Genomic DNA, 16781 nt, shown 5'->3' with positions numbered 1-16781 from the left:
AAAGAGAAGGGAAAAAAACACAATAATAGTGCAATATGTCCTTAACAAAATAAAATAAAGTGCTGTAATGAGAGCTCACTCACAATTTATAGAGCTACAGAGAGCTCTGCTGTGTTAAGCGTAGACGGTACAATCGCCGTCACAGGATATATTCAGCTGTAATGATGGTGGACTTTGCCAGTATATTGGGGAATCCTTGTAAGATTGACTGCTGCCTCCAAGTATATAGCAAGCACCTAATTTCTGTTTCTTTTTAACATTGAGTGTGGTGCCCAATGTGTTACTAGGACAGTTTTTAAGAGATGCAATCAATGTGTGTGAGAGTATTGCATATGTATCTAATAAATGTGTTTGTAGACAAACCTGTAAGTATACGCAAAATACAGTGGAAAGAAAACCTCATTCAGTAGCCAACTCTGACTCACTTTTGGATATTGCTGGGTATCTAAATATACCCCAGTGTCAAAAAGGAACACATTTTCAAATGGCAGATATTGGCTGCATGTATTTATACAGAAAATAGTCTGCAATATCTTTGTGTGTAATATGATATGCTGTTAACTTTACCTAACTGTATTAAAATCTTTACCTGAATTTTAGTCCCCAGGTGAAAAATGGCACTAGTAAGAACATGAAACTTAACCAGTATGAGCGGATTGTGGTTGTCAAAGGAAAAATATTAACATGTATAAAAATTACATGGTAAAACTTTTGTAGATTTCATCATTAGATTGTTTTCACTAAATGTCCACTAAATCTATAATTCACATGTTCATGCATTGTTAGATTTCCACTTACTACTCTAGCATCAGCATAGAGGTGCTTTTTGAAGAGATTGACTTATTGGAACCACTAAAATCTACACAGGCCATGAAGAAATTTATAGTTTATCTTCTAGGTAATATTAAAATTTGAATTAAGCTTAAAAGGACACTATATTCACCAGAATAACTACAGCTTAATGTTGTTGAGCTTCCATAGTAAATGTTGGTCATCGTATCAGATCTTCTAAATATGTTTCATTACTGTTGCTGCGGTCTTTGTATTACAGGTGAAAGTACGTTGGCTCAATCCTTTGAAGCAGTTAGTTGAAAAAATCAATGAACAATTCAGCAGCTTCTTCCGCTCCATGCAATGTGTCGGTGAGGTGGATCTTCACACTGAAAATGAGGTGAAAAATGTATACAAATTGTGTAATCTGCATGATGGTGCTTGGTTCTAATCCACGGAGCAGTATCCGGGCAAATTGTGTGAATGTTTCTGTGAAAATGAATGCCGATTACATTGACTAAATTAACAGTAAATTGTAAAACTGCCCATCACATTTGTGAGGATCACTCAGGGCAGGGGCAGGGCCTGACAACGTACCAGGATGGTCACATGACTCTGGAGCTCCTCTGGGGAATCAACTTAAGGAGTCTGAAACTCAACACTGCTAGCCTAATTTTAGTCACGAACCACGAACCATGAATGTCACCCAGGGAGTATCCTGCTGATTATAAGTTACTTGTCTGCCTGCGTCTGGCGCTCTAAGCCCATGCTTGATTTTCCAGTGCCTACAGCCACATACAGGGGGGAGGCAGCCGCTGCTTAGTATTGATCTGTCACATACCTGTTTAACGTCCCCTTCCCCCTCTAGACCGGCGGGGGATATCTCTTTCCCCACTTGTATATTGACAAGGTCCTATCGACAAACAATCCAACCTGTGGCTGAGCCAAGGGGCTGAGGCCTGGTTCTCAGGATGGCCACTCTGCTGAGGTCTATAGCCAGAAACGCCTTCCTGCAGCTGTCCTTGCCATTTCGTTTAAATGTACATAGGGATTTGTGCCAGAGCGCAGGTAACATTCTCTTTGTTTTTACTAAGTGTTTTGAGCAAGCCAGAACGGAGAAGTCTGTACTGTGGAATTATTCCCTCCTTCACAAATGCCACCCCTCCTATCCCTCTCCAAATCCCTACATTATGTTTTATGCACCTAGATGTCTTCCCCACCCTCTCTGTGCAGCCACATCTATTGACTTTATGGTTCCTTGGAAGATGCTACTGACTGCGCTCTGGCTTGGGGGAGTTTCTAGAATAGGGAGGCAGGCAGGCTTAAGTTGCAAGATGAGCTGGACATCAAATCCACTTGTCTCTCGTGAATGCAGACTCTGCATGTATACACCGTGTGGCGCTCACTGCATCTAATCAAGGATTGAATTTGGTGCTTCTCTACCAGATGAAGCTGATAGGTGGGTCATGGCTATCATTCAAGGTCAGACAATGCTTCTGTTAGAGAAGCATTTGATTGGGCTGCAGAAAGGCATCGGGTGACACAAGGTGATGTTGGAGAGGGCATTGAAAGACAACTTGGCCCCCACTGCTGGATGTCACCTAACTTTTTTATCCTGTGTTACACAAAGAGGATTGGGGAAATAATTGGCATGCGTTCAATAAGGTATTTATAAATAAAAATGTTGGAGTAACCCTTTTTTTTACTACCCATTTTCTTTAGAGTAGTTTCCACTCTACAAATACATACAATTGGTGGAACACTTTAGGCGGATCTGTAGGAGGAATATCACATAGAGTAATATTGTAAAGGAAAATAAAAATTGTTAAGAATCAAGAGTAAATACTCACAAACATGGAGCCAAATATAATCATAAGGCTCATGAATAGCGCAGGAGGACTCTTTTAGGACGTCCTCAATCCTCCTTCCTGATGTATTTGGTGCAGGTGATAGATGAAAACAGACGTCTTTGCAAACGAACAATTCTTTATTGTAAAAGCATGCACCTACATATAAGTGCTGATGCTGGTTAAAATAATGTCTGTGGGATATCTCTATATGGGTACTGTCTGGAATCAGATCAGACCCAATGATAAAAGTCCCAAAAAGAAAACAGTTTTTTAAAAGTCCAATGGGTCATATAGAAGTCCAAATGGTACCTTTGGTAGCTTCTGTACCAGTGCCGATACGCGTTTCGCCACTATAGGGGCTTCCTCAGTCGGTGGTGTTTCCACTCTAGTTAAAATATTTTGAAAAGTAATCCGTGTATAAATTCCCTAATACTTTTTCTTGTAGAAAAAGACATTGGATTCCAGCATCATATTCCCCATGACCTCTCACTCTAATATTAGATGTATATGTGCTGTTTGGGCCAGATGGTAGGGATTTGTTTCTCTACATCATGGATCCAAACCCAGTCCTCAAGTGCTCCCTACCAGTCCAGGATTTAGGGATAACCCTGTTGAGCCTAAAGTGTTTTGTTTTCTTTTCTAAAACCTGTATTCCTAAAGTTCTTGTGCCCCTATTTATTTAGATCTGCCCTCCCCACCCCCACACTTTGTGAATAAAAGGTTAAAAACCCTTTGTTTACATTAGATGTCTTCATGCAAAGTATGAGGACATCCAATGTGGTTTCACAGAGTTAAACTTGAAGAATGAGATGAAGAGGTCTAGGTACCAATAGTGAAAACATATAATTTAGCAAATGACAGATCTCTCTCTACATATCTCAAAACAGAATGCACCTGTCATGGTTGATTGTTTCTTACCTGTTCTATGTTACATTTTGTATATATTGTTTTTTGTATTTTATTGTACCCTATTGTATCAATGCAATGTTTTGAGAACCCAAGACGTACTTGAAAACAAGCGAAATCTCAATGTATCCTTCCTTGTAAAATATTTTCTAAATCTTAAATAATCGGTGGCATAGTATGTGTTGTCATAATAAAGCTATTTTGTTGTAATCTTTAAACTATGGTAAGTTTAGTCTACCTAGATGTTTGGGCTGGGATATATATATATATATATAGATAGATTAGATAGATAGATAGATAGATAGATAGATATAGATATAGAGAAAGATAACTAGTGGATTATAAGTAAAGGGAGAGGAGGACATTCGTCCTATAAAACTGTCTCACTGAGGATATGTTGTCTACTTGGTGCCACGAGTCAGTAGAGAAAGGGTTGCTTCAGGAAACTGCATGTGTATAACTGGCATACTGGGCCTTGCCACAATCAGTGCAGTATATCAAAGTTGCACGCCGTAAATTTAACATGGTTGATAATCACCTTGTGCTTGACACACTACTCTGCTAGGTTCCTGGTTTGCATCAATTAGTAATTCATTGTTTGCATACAACCATTTACACAAAACAATGCATAAAATTGATGCTCATACCTTGATCTCTGTTAAGTTATGTTTTGTTCTGATCTCTACATACACCTGTTGTGGCAATTCTTTGCCCCTTTATGCCTTTCCCGCCGTTAGTGTTCCATGCCATCCCCATATTAATGGGCTTTAAAGCTGTTGCGACAGCATTGAGCATTGTAACCACTTTGAGCCCCAGGAGGTCCGCGGTACTCACCTCCTGGCTGCCATACGGTCTCAAAGGCAACATAACCAATCTGCCAAATTTCTTATATTTGACCCTGTAACCCTGTAACTCTCCAAACATAAAATCTGGGCATGGGGGTACTGTTGTAATTGTGAGACCACAAATATCAGTGTTTTAGAGCAGTAAAACATATAATGCTGATATCATCATCGGCAAAGGGGCAGTTTATTTATGAAATTGCAAAAAACAATATGAACGCTAACTTTGGTCAGTGTTAGTGACCAAGTGGCTACTAGAAGAGACTGAACAACCCTTATTTTGAATACCCGGGGTTGTCTTCTTTTTCAAATGGTATGCCAATAGTTTTCATTCCTGGGCTGCTATCCAGTTTCAAAGGCAATAAAACCAATCTGGCAAATTTTAATGTGTAAAACCAGATGGAGTCAAAGCGCTTAAAAATATCTGCAGTGCTGCTGCACTACCCCCAAGTGACACACAGTGACACAAATTAGCAATAGATACCAGAAAATTGGAGTGCGCTAGCAACTGCACTGGAGTCAGGATCTTCTCTGAGTACTCTGAAAAAATATACAGTATATAGTGCAGACTATCTGTATAAACAGGGTATGCAAGATTAAAAGTATATCTGGGGATCAACTCACATGGGCCAGAGCCCTATCACCCCTGGCTCTGGGTTTGGATTGCTCCAATGGAGAGGGATAAACCCACAGTATAGCAAAACAGGATACTCTTCTGAATCAGATGTAATATCTAGGCAGTATAAACAAATAGAGAGGCAGGAGCCCAAATTGAATAGTATCAAACACAGTATTTATTTAAACAAAAGGTTAAAAACTCTTGAAGTAGTGGGTTTGCCAGCAATAAACCCACAACTAGATAAGCAAGAATTTACACACAAAAAACGATGCAGCTTAGACACTTCCGGGTTCCAGTCACGTGACCGCTGGGACCGCCTCTCTCACGTGACATCACAGAGGCGATCACTTAACCGGAACCCGGAAGTGTCTAAGCTGCATCGTTTTTTTGTGTGTAAATTGCTGGCAAACCCTCTACTTCAAGTAAGAGTTTTTAACCTTTTGTTTAAATAAATACTGTGTGTGATACTATTTAATTTGGGCTCTCTATTTGTTTATACTGCCTAGATATTACATCTGATTCAGAAGAGTATCCTGTTTTGCTATACTGTGGGTTTATCCCTCTCCATTGGAGCAATCCAAACCCAGAGCCAGGGGTGATAGGGCTCTGGTCCATGTGAGTTGATCCCCAGATATACTTTTTAATCTTGCATACTCTGTATATACAGATAGTCTGCACTATATACTGTATATTTTTTCAGAGTACTCAGAGAAGATCCTGACTCCAGTGCAGTTGCTAGAGCACTCCAAATTTCACTGTGTATAAACTGAAAAGGGGAACGTGCTATATTTAACCCTGTAAGCTTCCAAAACAAGTACTCTTGTACTTGTGAGACATTTCTAAACACAAATGTGTGTTTTATTGTAGTAAAAGGCAACAGTATTCTAATATATACAGTTAAAATGCCACGCAGAGCGAATAACATTTCTTAATTTCTCACACTTTTTTAGATTTTATTTATATAAAATGTTTTATATATAAATGTGTGATATGAAATGAAGTGAAATATATATTATGAAATGTTTCTTCTGAAATATATGATATATAAGTATGGGTGCACTTAAAGCGGCACTGTCATGCCGAATTCCGTTTTTTTTTTAACCCGCCTCAACTACATCCAATCGACCCCCTAGTCATCCCCAAATGCCCCTATGCCCCCCACATTACCTATTTTTTATTCTTTATTTTCTGCCCGATCTTTATTCAGGGCGCCGCCATCTTTGTGTGGGTAGGTGAAGTCCCTGTGGGACACGTCATCTGCCCACACTAGATAGCCCTGAGATTCCCGCACATGCCCAGTGAAACACCTGGACATGCGAACGGGAATTTCACCTATTCATTCATTCATCAGACAGACGAATGAATGAATAGAAAAAATCAGACGAACAAACTAACACTGTGTATCAGTGTTAGTTTGTTCGTTCAGTTTATTACAAGGAGGGAGCTACCGGCGTGCAGCTCCCTCCTTGTAATATGTAACTATAGAAGCGGCAGGGAGCAGAGCTCCCCACCACTTCATAAGCCCCCCAGGTCCCCTCCTCACTCTATGGGGGTCAATATGACCCCCATAATAGCACAAGGGAGATTAAAATCTCCCCAATGCCCCTACTCGCTATATCGCGAGTAGGGGCATGTCCACTAAACAGTGAGCAGCCTGTGGCTGCTCACTGTAAAAAAAAAAAAAAAAAAGGGTAATAAGGGGGGGACGGGGGGCCTACTGTCCTCCCCCGCCGGCCCCCACCCCTGGACGGCGGGTGGGGGCCATAATGGGAATGAGGGGGGACCTACTGTCCTCCCCTCAGGCCCCCACCCCTGGGCGGCGGGTGGGGGCCATAATAGTAATAAGGGGGGGGACCTACTGTCCTCCACCCCCCGGCCCCCACCCCTGGGCGGCGGGTGGGGGCCATAATAGTAATAGGGGGGGGGGGACCTACTGTCCCCCCCCCCCCCGGCCCCCACCCCTGGGCGGCGGGTGGGGGCCATAATAGTAATAAGGGGGGGGACCTACTGTCCTCCAGCCCCCGGCCCCCACCCCTGGGCGGCGGGTGGGGGCCATAATAGTAATAGGGGGGGGGGGACCTACTGTCCCCGTCCCCCCCCGGCCCCCACCCCTGGGCGGCGGGGGGGGGCCATAATAGTAATAAGGGGGGGGGACCTACTGTCCTCCAGCCCCCGGCCCCCACCCCTGGGCGGCGGGTGGGGGCCTTAATGGAAAAGGGGGGGGGGACCTACTGTCCTCCCCCCCGGCCCCCACCCCTGGGCGGCGGCCATAATAGTAATAAGGGGGGGGGACCTACTGTCCTCCAGCCCCCGGCCCCCACCCCTGGGCGGCGGGTGGGGGCCCTAATGGAAAAGGGGGGGGGGGACCTACTGTCCTCCCCCCGGCCCCCACCCCTGGGCGGCGGGTGGGGGCCATAATAGTAATAAGGGGGGGGGGATCTACTGTCCTTCCCCCCCCCCCGGCCCCCACCCCTGGGCGGCGGGTGGGGGCCATAACGATAATGGGGGGGGACCTACTGTCCTCCCCCCGCCCCCACCCCTGGGCGGCGGGTGGGGGCACTAAGTAAATTCCCCCCCCCCCCCCCCATCAAGGTGGCTAGGGGTGCCCAAGCCCCTAGTCACCCACCCCCCACCCAAATAAAAAATGCCCCTACCTACCCCCCTCACCCTAAAAAATAGTGAGGGGGGAATAAAATTGCTAACCTGTAAAGTAAAATTAAACTTACCATTCGACGTCTTCTTTTTTCTAAAATCTTCATTTTTCAGCCCCAAAAAAGGCCAAATAAAAAACCATCATAGCCGTCGAACTAAAAATAAAATAAAAAACCCGAGCGCAAAAAAAAAACCCGACGAAAAAGAAAAAACCCGAGCGCACAAAAAAATAATCCATCTTCACCCATGGAGGGCTCCGCGCAGACTGAGCTCCGCAGGGCGGGGCAAGGCTTATAAAGCCTTGCCCCGCCCTGCAATTAGCCTAAGAACACTCTGATTGGTGGGTTTAAGCCAATCAGAGTGCTCTTTGTCATTTTACAAGCGTGGGAAAGTTCTTTGGAATTTTCCCACGCTTGTAAAATGTCACAGAGCACTGTGATTGGATGGCTTGAAATCCATCCAATCACAGTGCTCTGTGTCATTTTACAAGCGTGGGAAAGTTCTTTGGAATTTTCCCACGCTTGTAAAATGACACAGAGCACTGTGATTGGATGGATTTCAAGCCATCCAATCACAGTGCTCTGTGTCATTTTACAAGCGTGGGAAAGTTCTTTGGAATTTTCCCACGCTTGTAAAATGACACAGAGCACTGTGATTGGATGGCTTGAAATCCATCCAATCACAGTGCTCTGTGTCATTTTACAAGCGTGGGAAAGTTCTTTGGAATTTTCCCACGCTTGTAAAATGACACAGAGCACTGTGATTGGATGGATTTCAAGCCATCCAATCACAGTGCTCTGTGTCATTTTACAAGCGTGGGAAAGTTCTTTGGAATTTTCCCACGCTTGTAAAATGACACAGAGCACTGTGATTGGATGGCTTGAAATCCATCCAATCACAGTGCTCTGTGTCATTTTACAAGCGTGGGAAAGTTCTTTGGAATTTTCCCACGCTTGTAAAATGACACAGAGCACTGTGATTGGATGGCTTGAAATCCATCCAATCACAGTGCTCTGTGTCATTTTACAAGCGTGGGAAAATTCCAAAGAACTTTCCCACGCTTGTAAAATGACAAAGAGCACTCTGATTGGCTTAAACCCACCAATCAGAGTGTTCTTAGGCTAATTGCAGGGCGGGGCAAGGCTTTATAAGCCTTGCCCCGCCCTGCGGAGCTCAGTCTGCGCGGAGCCCTCCATGGGTGAAGATGGATTATTTTTTTGTGCGCTCGGGTTTTTTCTTTTTCGTCGGGTTTTTTTTTTTTGCGCTCGGGTTTTTTATTTTATTTTTAGTTCGACGGCTATGATGGTTTTTTATTTGGCCTTTTTTGGGGCTGAAAAATGAAGATTTTAGAAAAAAGAAGACGTCGAATGGTAAGTTTAATTTTACTTTACAGGTTAGCAATTTTATTCCCCCCTCACTATTTTTTAGGGTGAGGGGGGTAGGTAGGGGCATTTTTTATTTGGGTGGGGGGTGGGTGACTAGGGGCTTGGGCACCCCTAGTCACCTTGATGGGGGGGGGGGGGGGAATTTACTTAGTGCCCCCACCCGCCGCCCAGGGGTGGGGGCGGGGGGAGGACAGTAGGTCCCCCCCCCATTATCGTTATGGCCCCCACCCGCCGCCCAGGGGTGGGGGCCGGGGGGGGGGAGGACAGTAGATTCCCCCCCCCCCCTTATTACTATTATGGCCCCCACCCGCCGCCCAGGGGTGGGGGCCGGGGGGGAGGACAGTAGGTCCCCCCCCCCCCCTTTATTACTATTATGGCCCCCACCCGCCGCCCAGGGGTGGGGGCCGGGGGGGAGGACAGTAGGTCCCCCCCCTCATTATCTTTATGGCCCCCACCCACCGCTCAGGGGTGGGGGCCGGGGGGGGACGACAATAGGTCTCCCTCCCTTATTTTACTTTACGGCCCCCACCCGTCATTTAGGGGTGGGGGGCAATATTTTTTTTATTTTTTTTTCTACAGTGAGCAGCCACAGGCTGCTCACTGCTTACTAGACATGCCCCTACTCGCGGTATAGCGAGTAGGGGCATATTATTTACTAATACCAAGTCATTTTTACTTGGTGTTAGTAAATTTGGCTGAAAGACCAATTCAGGTCTTTCAGCCTTTTAGTAGATAGCTCCCTGATACCGTGGGAATTAGGGAGTTATCTACTAAGCGGCTGCAAGATGCAGCCACAGCAATGAATAGGATCGGGGTTTCATTCATTAGAATGAAATTCCGATCCGAACAAAGTACCGAATTGCATCCTAACACCAATGGAGAAACGGTGCTCATTCTGTTAGGATGCAATTCGGCAGTTTTGCCGGCGTTCTGTCTAAGTGACAGGACTTTCGGCAATACTGACAGGAAGTATTGTGGGAACTGGGAGGAAAGCTAGGGATCATGGGAAAATTGCTCTGACCAGCGGAAATGAAGCACACTTTGCTCCTCCGCTGGTCAGAGCTGGTCAAGCGGAGGAATCCCATAAGACAAAGAGTCCGTACTTTGTCTTATGGTTTTAAAGAAAACTAAAGAAGACAGGAAGAAAAGAATAACAGATCCTGAGAGAGACGGAGAAGAGGAAGAGATTGAGGAAAGGTAAGTTCGGCATGACAGTGCCGCTTTAATATGAAAGAGAGAAATTATGGTTGAACAGACATAGCACAAATTAAAGATTTGTGCAATGTCACAAGTACAGAGTGATTCGTACAGCCAAAACAGTCAGATGAAACGTGCGTCGAGTTAGACGCAAATAAATGTATATGCTCAGTACCTCTATGCTTGCTCCAATTGCCATTTTGTAGTTTCTTTATTAAGTGGATACAACCACTTTCTTTAACGGCAATCACCTATCAGATATTACCCTTCGACCTTAAGTTCTAATGGAGACTCCAATAGGCTGCTGTTTTGGCTGTATTAATCACTCTGTACTTGAACAATTTACTAAAAGCCACTCACATATATAAGAGACTACACAGGCTACATAGATCCCTTCCTTTTTAATACCACCAGCACGTTTTTGTTTTTTGTTACACAATTTTTTTTATTTTTTTTTTGTTGAGTCCACATACTTGGCATAGTACAATCTAATAAAGATAATTTCATATATACATTATATCAAATATTTTGTGCCCTCTGAGTTGCTACTATTGTTGTGGGTATACCTCAGGGGAATTCTAGGGGAACGGCTATTCGCCTCCTATCGGCACATGCTACCATCACCCTCCTCTCTAGCCCCCCGAGGAATCTTTTTATTTATAATATATGATACCATGTGCCATTGATGCAGACTTTTATAGTGAAGGTCTACTATATTTAAAAAACTAATTATTTCTTTTTTTCTTCGTGTATAGATCTGTACCACTGATCTAACTGTATATTTACGCCCATTACATATATCTACCTGCAATTTTGAGTCAGCTCAGTATCTGGTAAAATATAGAAATCATGATAACTGATCATTTTGTAAATCTGATTGTTGATAGAGAAATGTTTTTATACATTCATTAATCAGGAAGATAATCACAAATATTTAAAGCTTTCTTTGTAAATTAAATTCTATGTTTAATATCCGTTTTATCAAACTAAAACATTCTTCATGATTCCACGTTCAATTAATGCTAAACTTGTTTAAATATATCATTTTCTGAGGTTACGGTGTAGTTTTGCTTAAAGTCTACAGATGGAATGGGTGGACACTTCATGGGTGAGAGTTATGGGATATATGCTGGTTTCTAATTTTGGTTCAAACATTCATATAGTATATGTTGCTGCATTAACACTTACATCACACACTGTCTCGTCCTAGGAAGAATATGATAAATATGGAATAAGGATCCGCGTGAAGTTTCGAAGTAGCACACAACTGCATGAGTTGACACCACATCATCAGAGTGGGGGGGAGCGCAGTGTTTCCACAATGCTTTATTTGATGTCTCTTCAAGAACTCAACCGGTGCCCTTTCAGAGTGGTAGATGAAATAAACCAGGTAACAGCTATAAAAGATTACGAATGGATGAATTACCGTACAATAGTCTGCATTGATAACCGACTCTCCTTTTCTCCCAAGGGAATGGATCCCGTGAATGAAAGAAGGGTATTTGAAATGGTTGTGAAAACGGCATGCAAGGAGAACACTTCTCAATATTTCTTTATCACTCCAAAGGTAATCCATATAAGGGCTGCAGACAAACATAGTGTTTATGCTGGCAATGTGTGTTAATATGTACATATTTATATAAACAAAAAAGAGGAGTACCACACACTTACTGAAATTCTGGTGCAGCCAGACCTAGGGTTGGCTACCCCTCCTGTAGTAGTTAAAATTGTTGTCCAGGCATTCAAGGATCAGTTCAACAGCAGGTTCATTGGAACAAAGAGCAACGTTTCAATCCCTCAATGGATGTTTTGCAAGCTTGAGAACAATCCCTTGTGGGATCGAAACGTTGCACTTTGTTCCAATAAACCTGCTGTTAAACTGATCCATGAGTGCCTGGACCACAATTTTGTTTAACTAATATGTACATATGTCACAAAATCACTTCAAGAATAGTATTTAATTTAATTTGTTATTTGAGACTGTTTTGTGACTAAACATTCCAAATACAAGGATCAAACTTAATTTAGCTGGTGCCCTGCATTATTCTTTAAAAAGTTCCTCTTTATTACAAAAATACTTTAAAATGGCACTGGCAGACCCAATGATAAGTGAGAGAAAAAGACAAAAGTTTGTAAAGTGACTGACGTATAGAAAGATAGTTATGCAAACGTGGATCCAATGCACCCAGATTTTGGGGGGGGGGGGGGAGAGAGAGACACTGCACATACCGACTCATACCACCATGACCACTTCTAAAAGCAGATGCATCACAGATATGTTTCTTTTGTTTACTACAATAATTTCTGTGTTAATGTCATTATATTTCATTCATTTAGTTAAAGGAACACTATAGCGTTAGGAATACAAATGTGTATTAATGCTTTAGTGTCCTTGTCACTATTTAGGTGACTAGGCCCCTCAAGAGTTAATTTACTTTATTTTTTATTTTTTCTCATGCTGCTCTATCTGTTGCTGGTCCCACCTCCTTGGCTGAGATCGAGATTAATGATCTCAGTCAATCCAATGCTTTCCCATAGTAAAGGCTAGTGCACATGTGTGGCAACACGCCTCACTGCGCCAATCAGATGGGCTCTCTAAGACCATCTGATTGAAATAGAAGAGTTTTGCTTCATTATTGTGCGGAAGCGCCTCTTGTTACCATCTTATTGACGGCCACTAGAGGAAGTTAATCGTTCTGCATAAATGACAATGTTTTCTTTGCAGGCTTGTGTTTTCAGCATCAGGGTTAAAAAGGGGGGCACATGGAATCCAGACCTTTTCATTGAGAATGAAGTGGTCTTGGTGCCCATAGTGCTCCTTTAAGTAGAAATTCATATTAATATGCATATTTATCCCCCCTATAATTGATTAGGCTTTTAAGTTACCAACAGTTGCAAATTATTTGTCTGTGTGTATACCTGAATAGTAACACTTTTTTTTTTTTTTTTTTTTGCAGCTCCTCCAGAATCTTACTTATGCAGATAAAATGACCATATTGTTTGTTTACAATGGCCCTTACATGCTAGAGCCCACAAAATGGAATATAAAAGCTTTCCATAGACGACGTAAAAGAGTTGCTGCAGTGGATACCTGACTTTTTTTGCGAATGTACATATACATTTGATTACATCTCTCCCACTGAGGTCTTTGAAAGTGCAAAACGGATTCTTGCAATAAAAAAAGTTCTTTATTTTCTAAAATATCTAAGCCCAGTCAAGGGAGGACTTACTCTCAAGGATTTTTTGAGGTCTTTTATAAAACGTATATATAATATATATGTATATATATATATTTTGTAAAATGTTTGTGCATTTCTCTTGTCTGCTGCAACTAAAACCATATACAAAATATCTGTGTGTGTGTGTGTATATATAATATCACTGCAACATTGGTTAGCGATTGAGTTGTTAAAAACTTGTTATATTTTAAGTGACCACACAAATGTTTAAATTTGGTTATATTGTTAATGCTTGTTTATATGTTAGCCATGCAAACATAATTCTGTATTTCTGCTTATTTTATATATAGGCAGTAATTTGACTTTGTTTACTGGTTCTTTCTCTAACTATGATAGTAGTTGCATACAGGCTTCACCTAGAGAGTTTGGGAATTGCTGCTCTTTGTGAGGTCCCTTGGTGCAGAAAGTGGCAATTTAGCTCTGCCTCTAAATATTCAGATTCCCTCCCACTGCAAAGGCACAATCTCATCTTTGTGGATAGTTCCGCACTCTATTCTTAATTTCTCTTCTTTAGTGGATGAAACAATATTTTTTTTATTTTTATTTTTTTTTTGCTTAGTTCAGTTGTTGCCATAGCCCAGTAGGAGGGAAAATGTAAATATTCTTCAAACAAGGATAGTTTGGGAACATTTCCCACCTATGGCCGTAACTTGATAAGCAAAGCAAAAGTTTTGGGCTTTACTGCTCAAAGCTAGCGTATGTTCACAATATGTTTTTTGGGTTTTTTTTTTTAAAACATCCAATGGGTTATTTATTCATCACAACAGTGGAGGTACACTGAACACTTTCAGATACTCGGTTACAGATTATCTGTAATTTTCCCATTTGTATTCTTCAATTGTCATTGTATTTTTTGCACTTGGCTACAGGAGCTTTTGAATTAATGCACCTTTTGTGTGCTTTCAGATGGTAAAGTGGATTCTCATTATGTACAATGTGTGTTATATCTGTATATATTCTTTAATGGCACATGCTTACCTTTAATAATATCCCGTTAAGGGATACTCCAAACACCTGGATATGTATGCATATTAAAGTAAAATAAAACAATCTGCTATTAAAATCTGTAGAATATATCTTCACCTTCATTATCGAATAATGAACAAAAATGTCAGAAGCCATACACAAGTAGCCTTTGGGAAAGCTTGCTCAACATAATTGTCCTACTGTGCATGACTCACTGATTTCTGTAGGATATTGAAGTCACATGTGCATGTTTGCAATTGTGATGTCATGATCTGTTTCTATTATGAGAGAACACTAGATAACAACTGATCTACTTATTGAGTAGTTGCACAAGTGCAAACTTCGCAGTTGTGCATGTATTTATTTTTGTGTGTATAATATATATCTTTTTGCACAATTAATTAGAGAAATTTCTTCCTGGAGAGTTTCCCTACAATGTATACAAGAAATAACACTTGTTTAAACACATAAAAATATTTTTAATAAAGGTATATTTCTTGGTACACTATAATTCTAGATTATTTTGCACAATTTATAGTGACATAATTTCAACCAGCTTCTCCTACCGCTAGCTACATTTTACAACAGTTTGACAAACCAACAGATTGGTTAAGTGGTTTAATGCATGGAGAGTTTCTTAGAAAAGCACCTTTAATATAGTCTTCAAGCTAAATTTGGTTAATCCAGGGCATGTTCTCACTGGCTGAGGGCGTTCACCTGACACACACAGCCATTGAAGGGTGGCCCAGTTTAACTCAGTAGTACTAAATGGATGCTTCTGCAAGGGTGCCCAGCAGGACCCAGTTAGTTGTTAAGTCATTCTAAAAAGTTTTGACAAATTACTCCTGTAATGTTAGACAATATTTTTGGATGTTTGTATGTTAATTGATTCTGATCAGTGACTTATTTTTGCCTTAGGCTGAAGTACTAGGATGTTACTCTGAATTGCAATGTACTTTTATATGCAGTTTAGCGTGTGTTTTCTTTTCCATTTCTTTTGTTTTATGTAAGATTAAACCTAATGCTAAGTAGTGTTCTGTGTGTTTTTTGTTTTGGTACAACAGCTGTTTTTAATACATTGTGTTTGTGAAAGTCATGTATTTTCCAAGCTCTGAAACCAAAATCATGTTTTGTTTTTTTGTTTTTTTTGTTTTTTATTTATGGAGCCAGATGAGGCTTTATCCCTGGAATGAGTTCACCATTGCTCGATCATGCTGAAAAACACCATTACTGCACAAAAAATAGATGTATCAGAAAAATACCCAATTGAGTGTAAAAGCAAATAGTCCCAAAAAGTTTCACCTTTATCTTGGCTTCCTCAGTTGAGGTAAGCAGAATAATACAAGTCCGGGTTGATGGTCTTAAAATACCCTGTTTAATTCGATTTCCCTGGCTTTTTCCGCCTGTGGAATGCACAGTGCGTTCCATTAGTCTCCGGCGCGCAGTGGTGTCATCACGCGCTATCTGGTCCATCCTTGAAACGCAAAATGCGTTCCATCTGTCTGCGGTGCATCATGAAGTCGTCACGCGCCTTCTGTGTCGTTCTTGGAATGCAACAGTGCATTCCAATATCTCCCCCATCTTTTCCGATTTCCTTTGTGGTGCGTACCTTGCGTTCCACTATCGGTTATCAATGCGGAAATCTCTAGTTTGTATTGTTCATATGCACAATGTGATTAACCCCCTTAAGGACACATGACATGTGTGACATGTCATGATTCCCTTTTATTCCAGAAGTTTGGTCCTTAAGGGGTTAAAGGTTTTAGGAGTAATCCATAAAAATTATTCAGTGGTGAATCTAAAAATACATGTTTACATACATAGGGAAATTAAACTAGAATAATAGTGAGTAAACACACACAAGAAAAAAATATAATATATATATATGATGTAGATTAATTTAGAAATAAACAAATATGTTTAAATGTCTATCTGTTCCTGTCCAAATCTGAGATGATTAAATTGCGTATACGCAGAAGTAAGTTCACACTGACACACGGAGTTCAGGTTAAAAGCACTTCGAGAAAATTTAATGGCATCTGGTTAAAAGCGGGCTCGCAGACCCTTATTAGAGCAAAATTACATCATCGTATATCAAGATAACAACAAATAAACATCATTAATTGGATTAGGTGTTAAGTGGTTATGTCAATGTCCACCCATCAATATTATTTATTGGCTCAAGTACTAAGTGGCTAACTAGGTGTCCTCCCACCGGGAGGTGGCGTCATTTTGGACACGGGTGTGGACAGATGGCTCAAACGCCATCTTTCCCAGCACGAGGCTTACTCGGTGGGAAGGGGGGCTTGGGCGTCATTTTGGGTAGTTAGTGATGTCAGACTCGTGGTCAGGTT

General features: G+C 41.5%; 1 protein-coding gene across 2 annotated transcripts in view; it reads left to right on the top strand.

The window, feature by feature from the left end:
• The window catches only part of SMC5 (structural maintenance of chromosomes 5), a 79905-nt gene extending 66438 nt beyond the window's left edge, over window positions 1–13467 (top strand). For both annotated transcript variants that reach the window (XM_063455050.1, XM_063455051.1), the window contains 4 exons: window positions 1052–1171; window positions 11433–11612; window positions 11694–11789; window positions 13180–13467. In XM_063455050.1, the coding sequence (XP_063311120.1) occupies window positions 1052–1171; window positions 11433–11612; window positions 11694–11789; window positions 13180–13317 (534 nt within the window). In that variant the 3' untranslated portion in view covers window positions 13318–13467. The remainder of the gene's footprint in view (window positions 1–1051; window positions 1172–11432; window positions 11613–11693; window positions 11790–13179) is intronic.
• Window positions 13468–16781: the final 3314 nt, after the last annotated feature.

Source organism: Pelobates fuscus, chromosome 5 (assembly GCF_036172605.1).
Source record: "Pelobates fuscus isolate aPelFus1 chromosome 5, aPelFus1.pri, whole genome shotgun sequence".
NCBI lineage: Eukaryota > Metazoa > Chordata > Amphibia > Anura > Pelobatidae > Pelobates > Pelobates fuscus.
The sequence above is the reverse complement of the archived record's forward strand: the minus strand, read 5'-3'. Positions and strand labels throughout refer to the sequence as shown.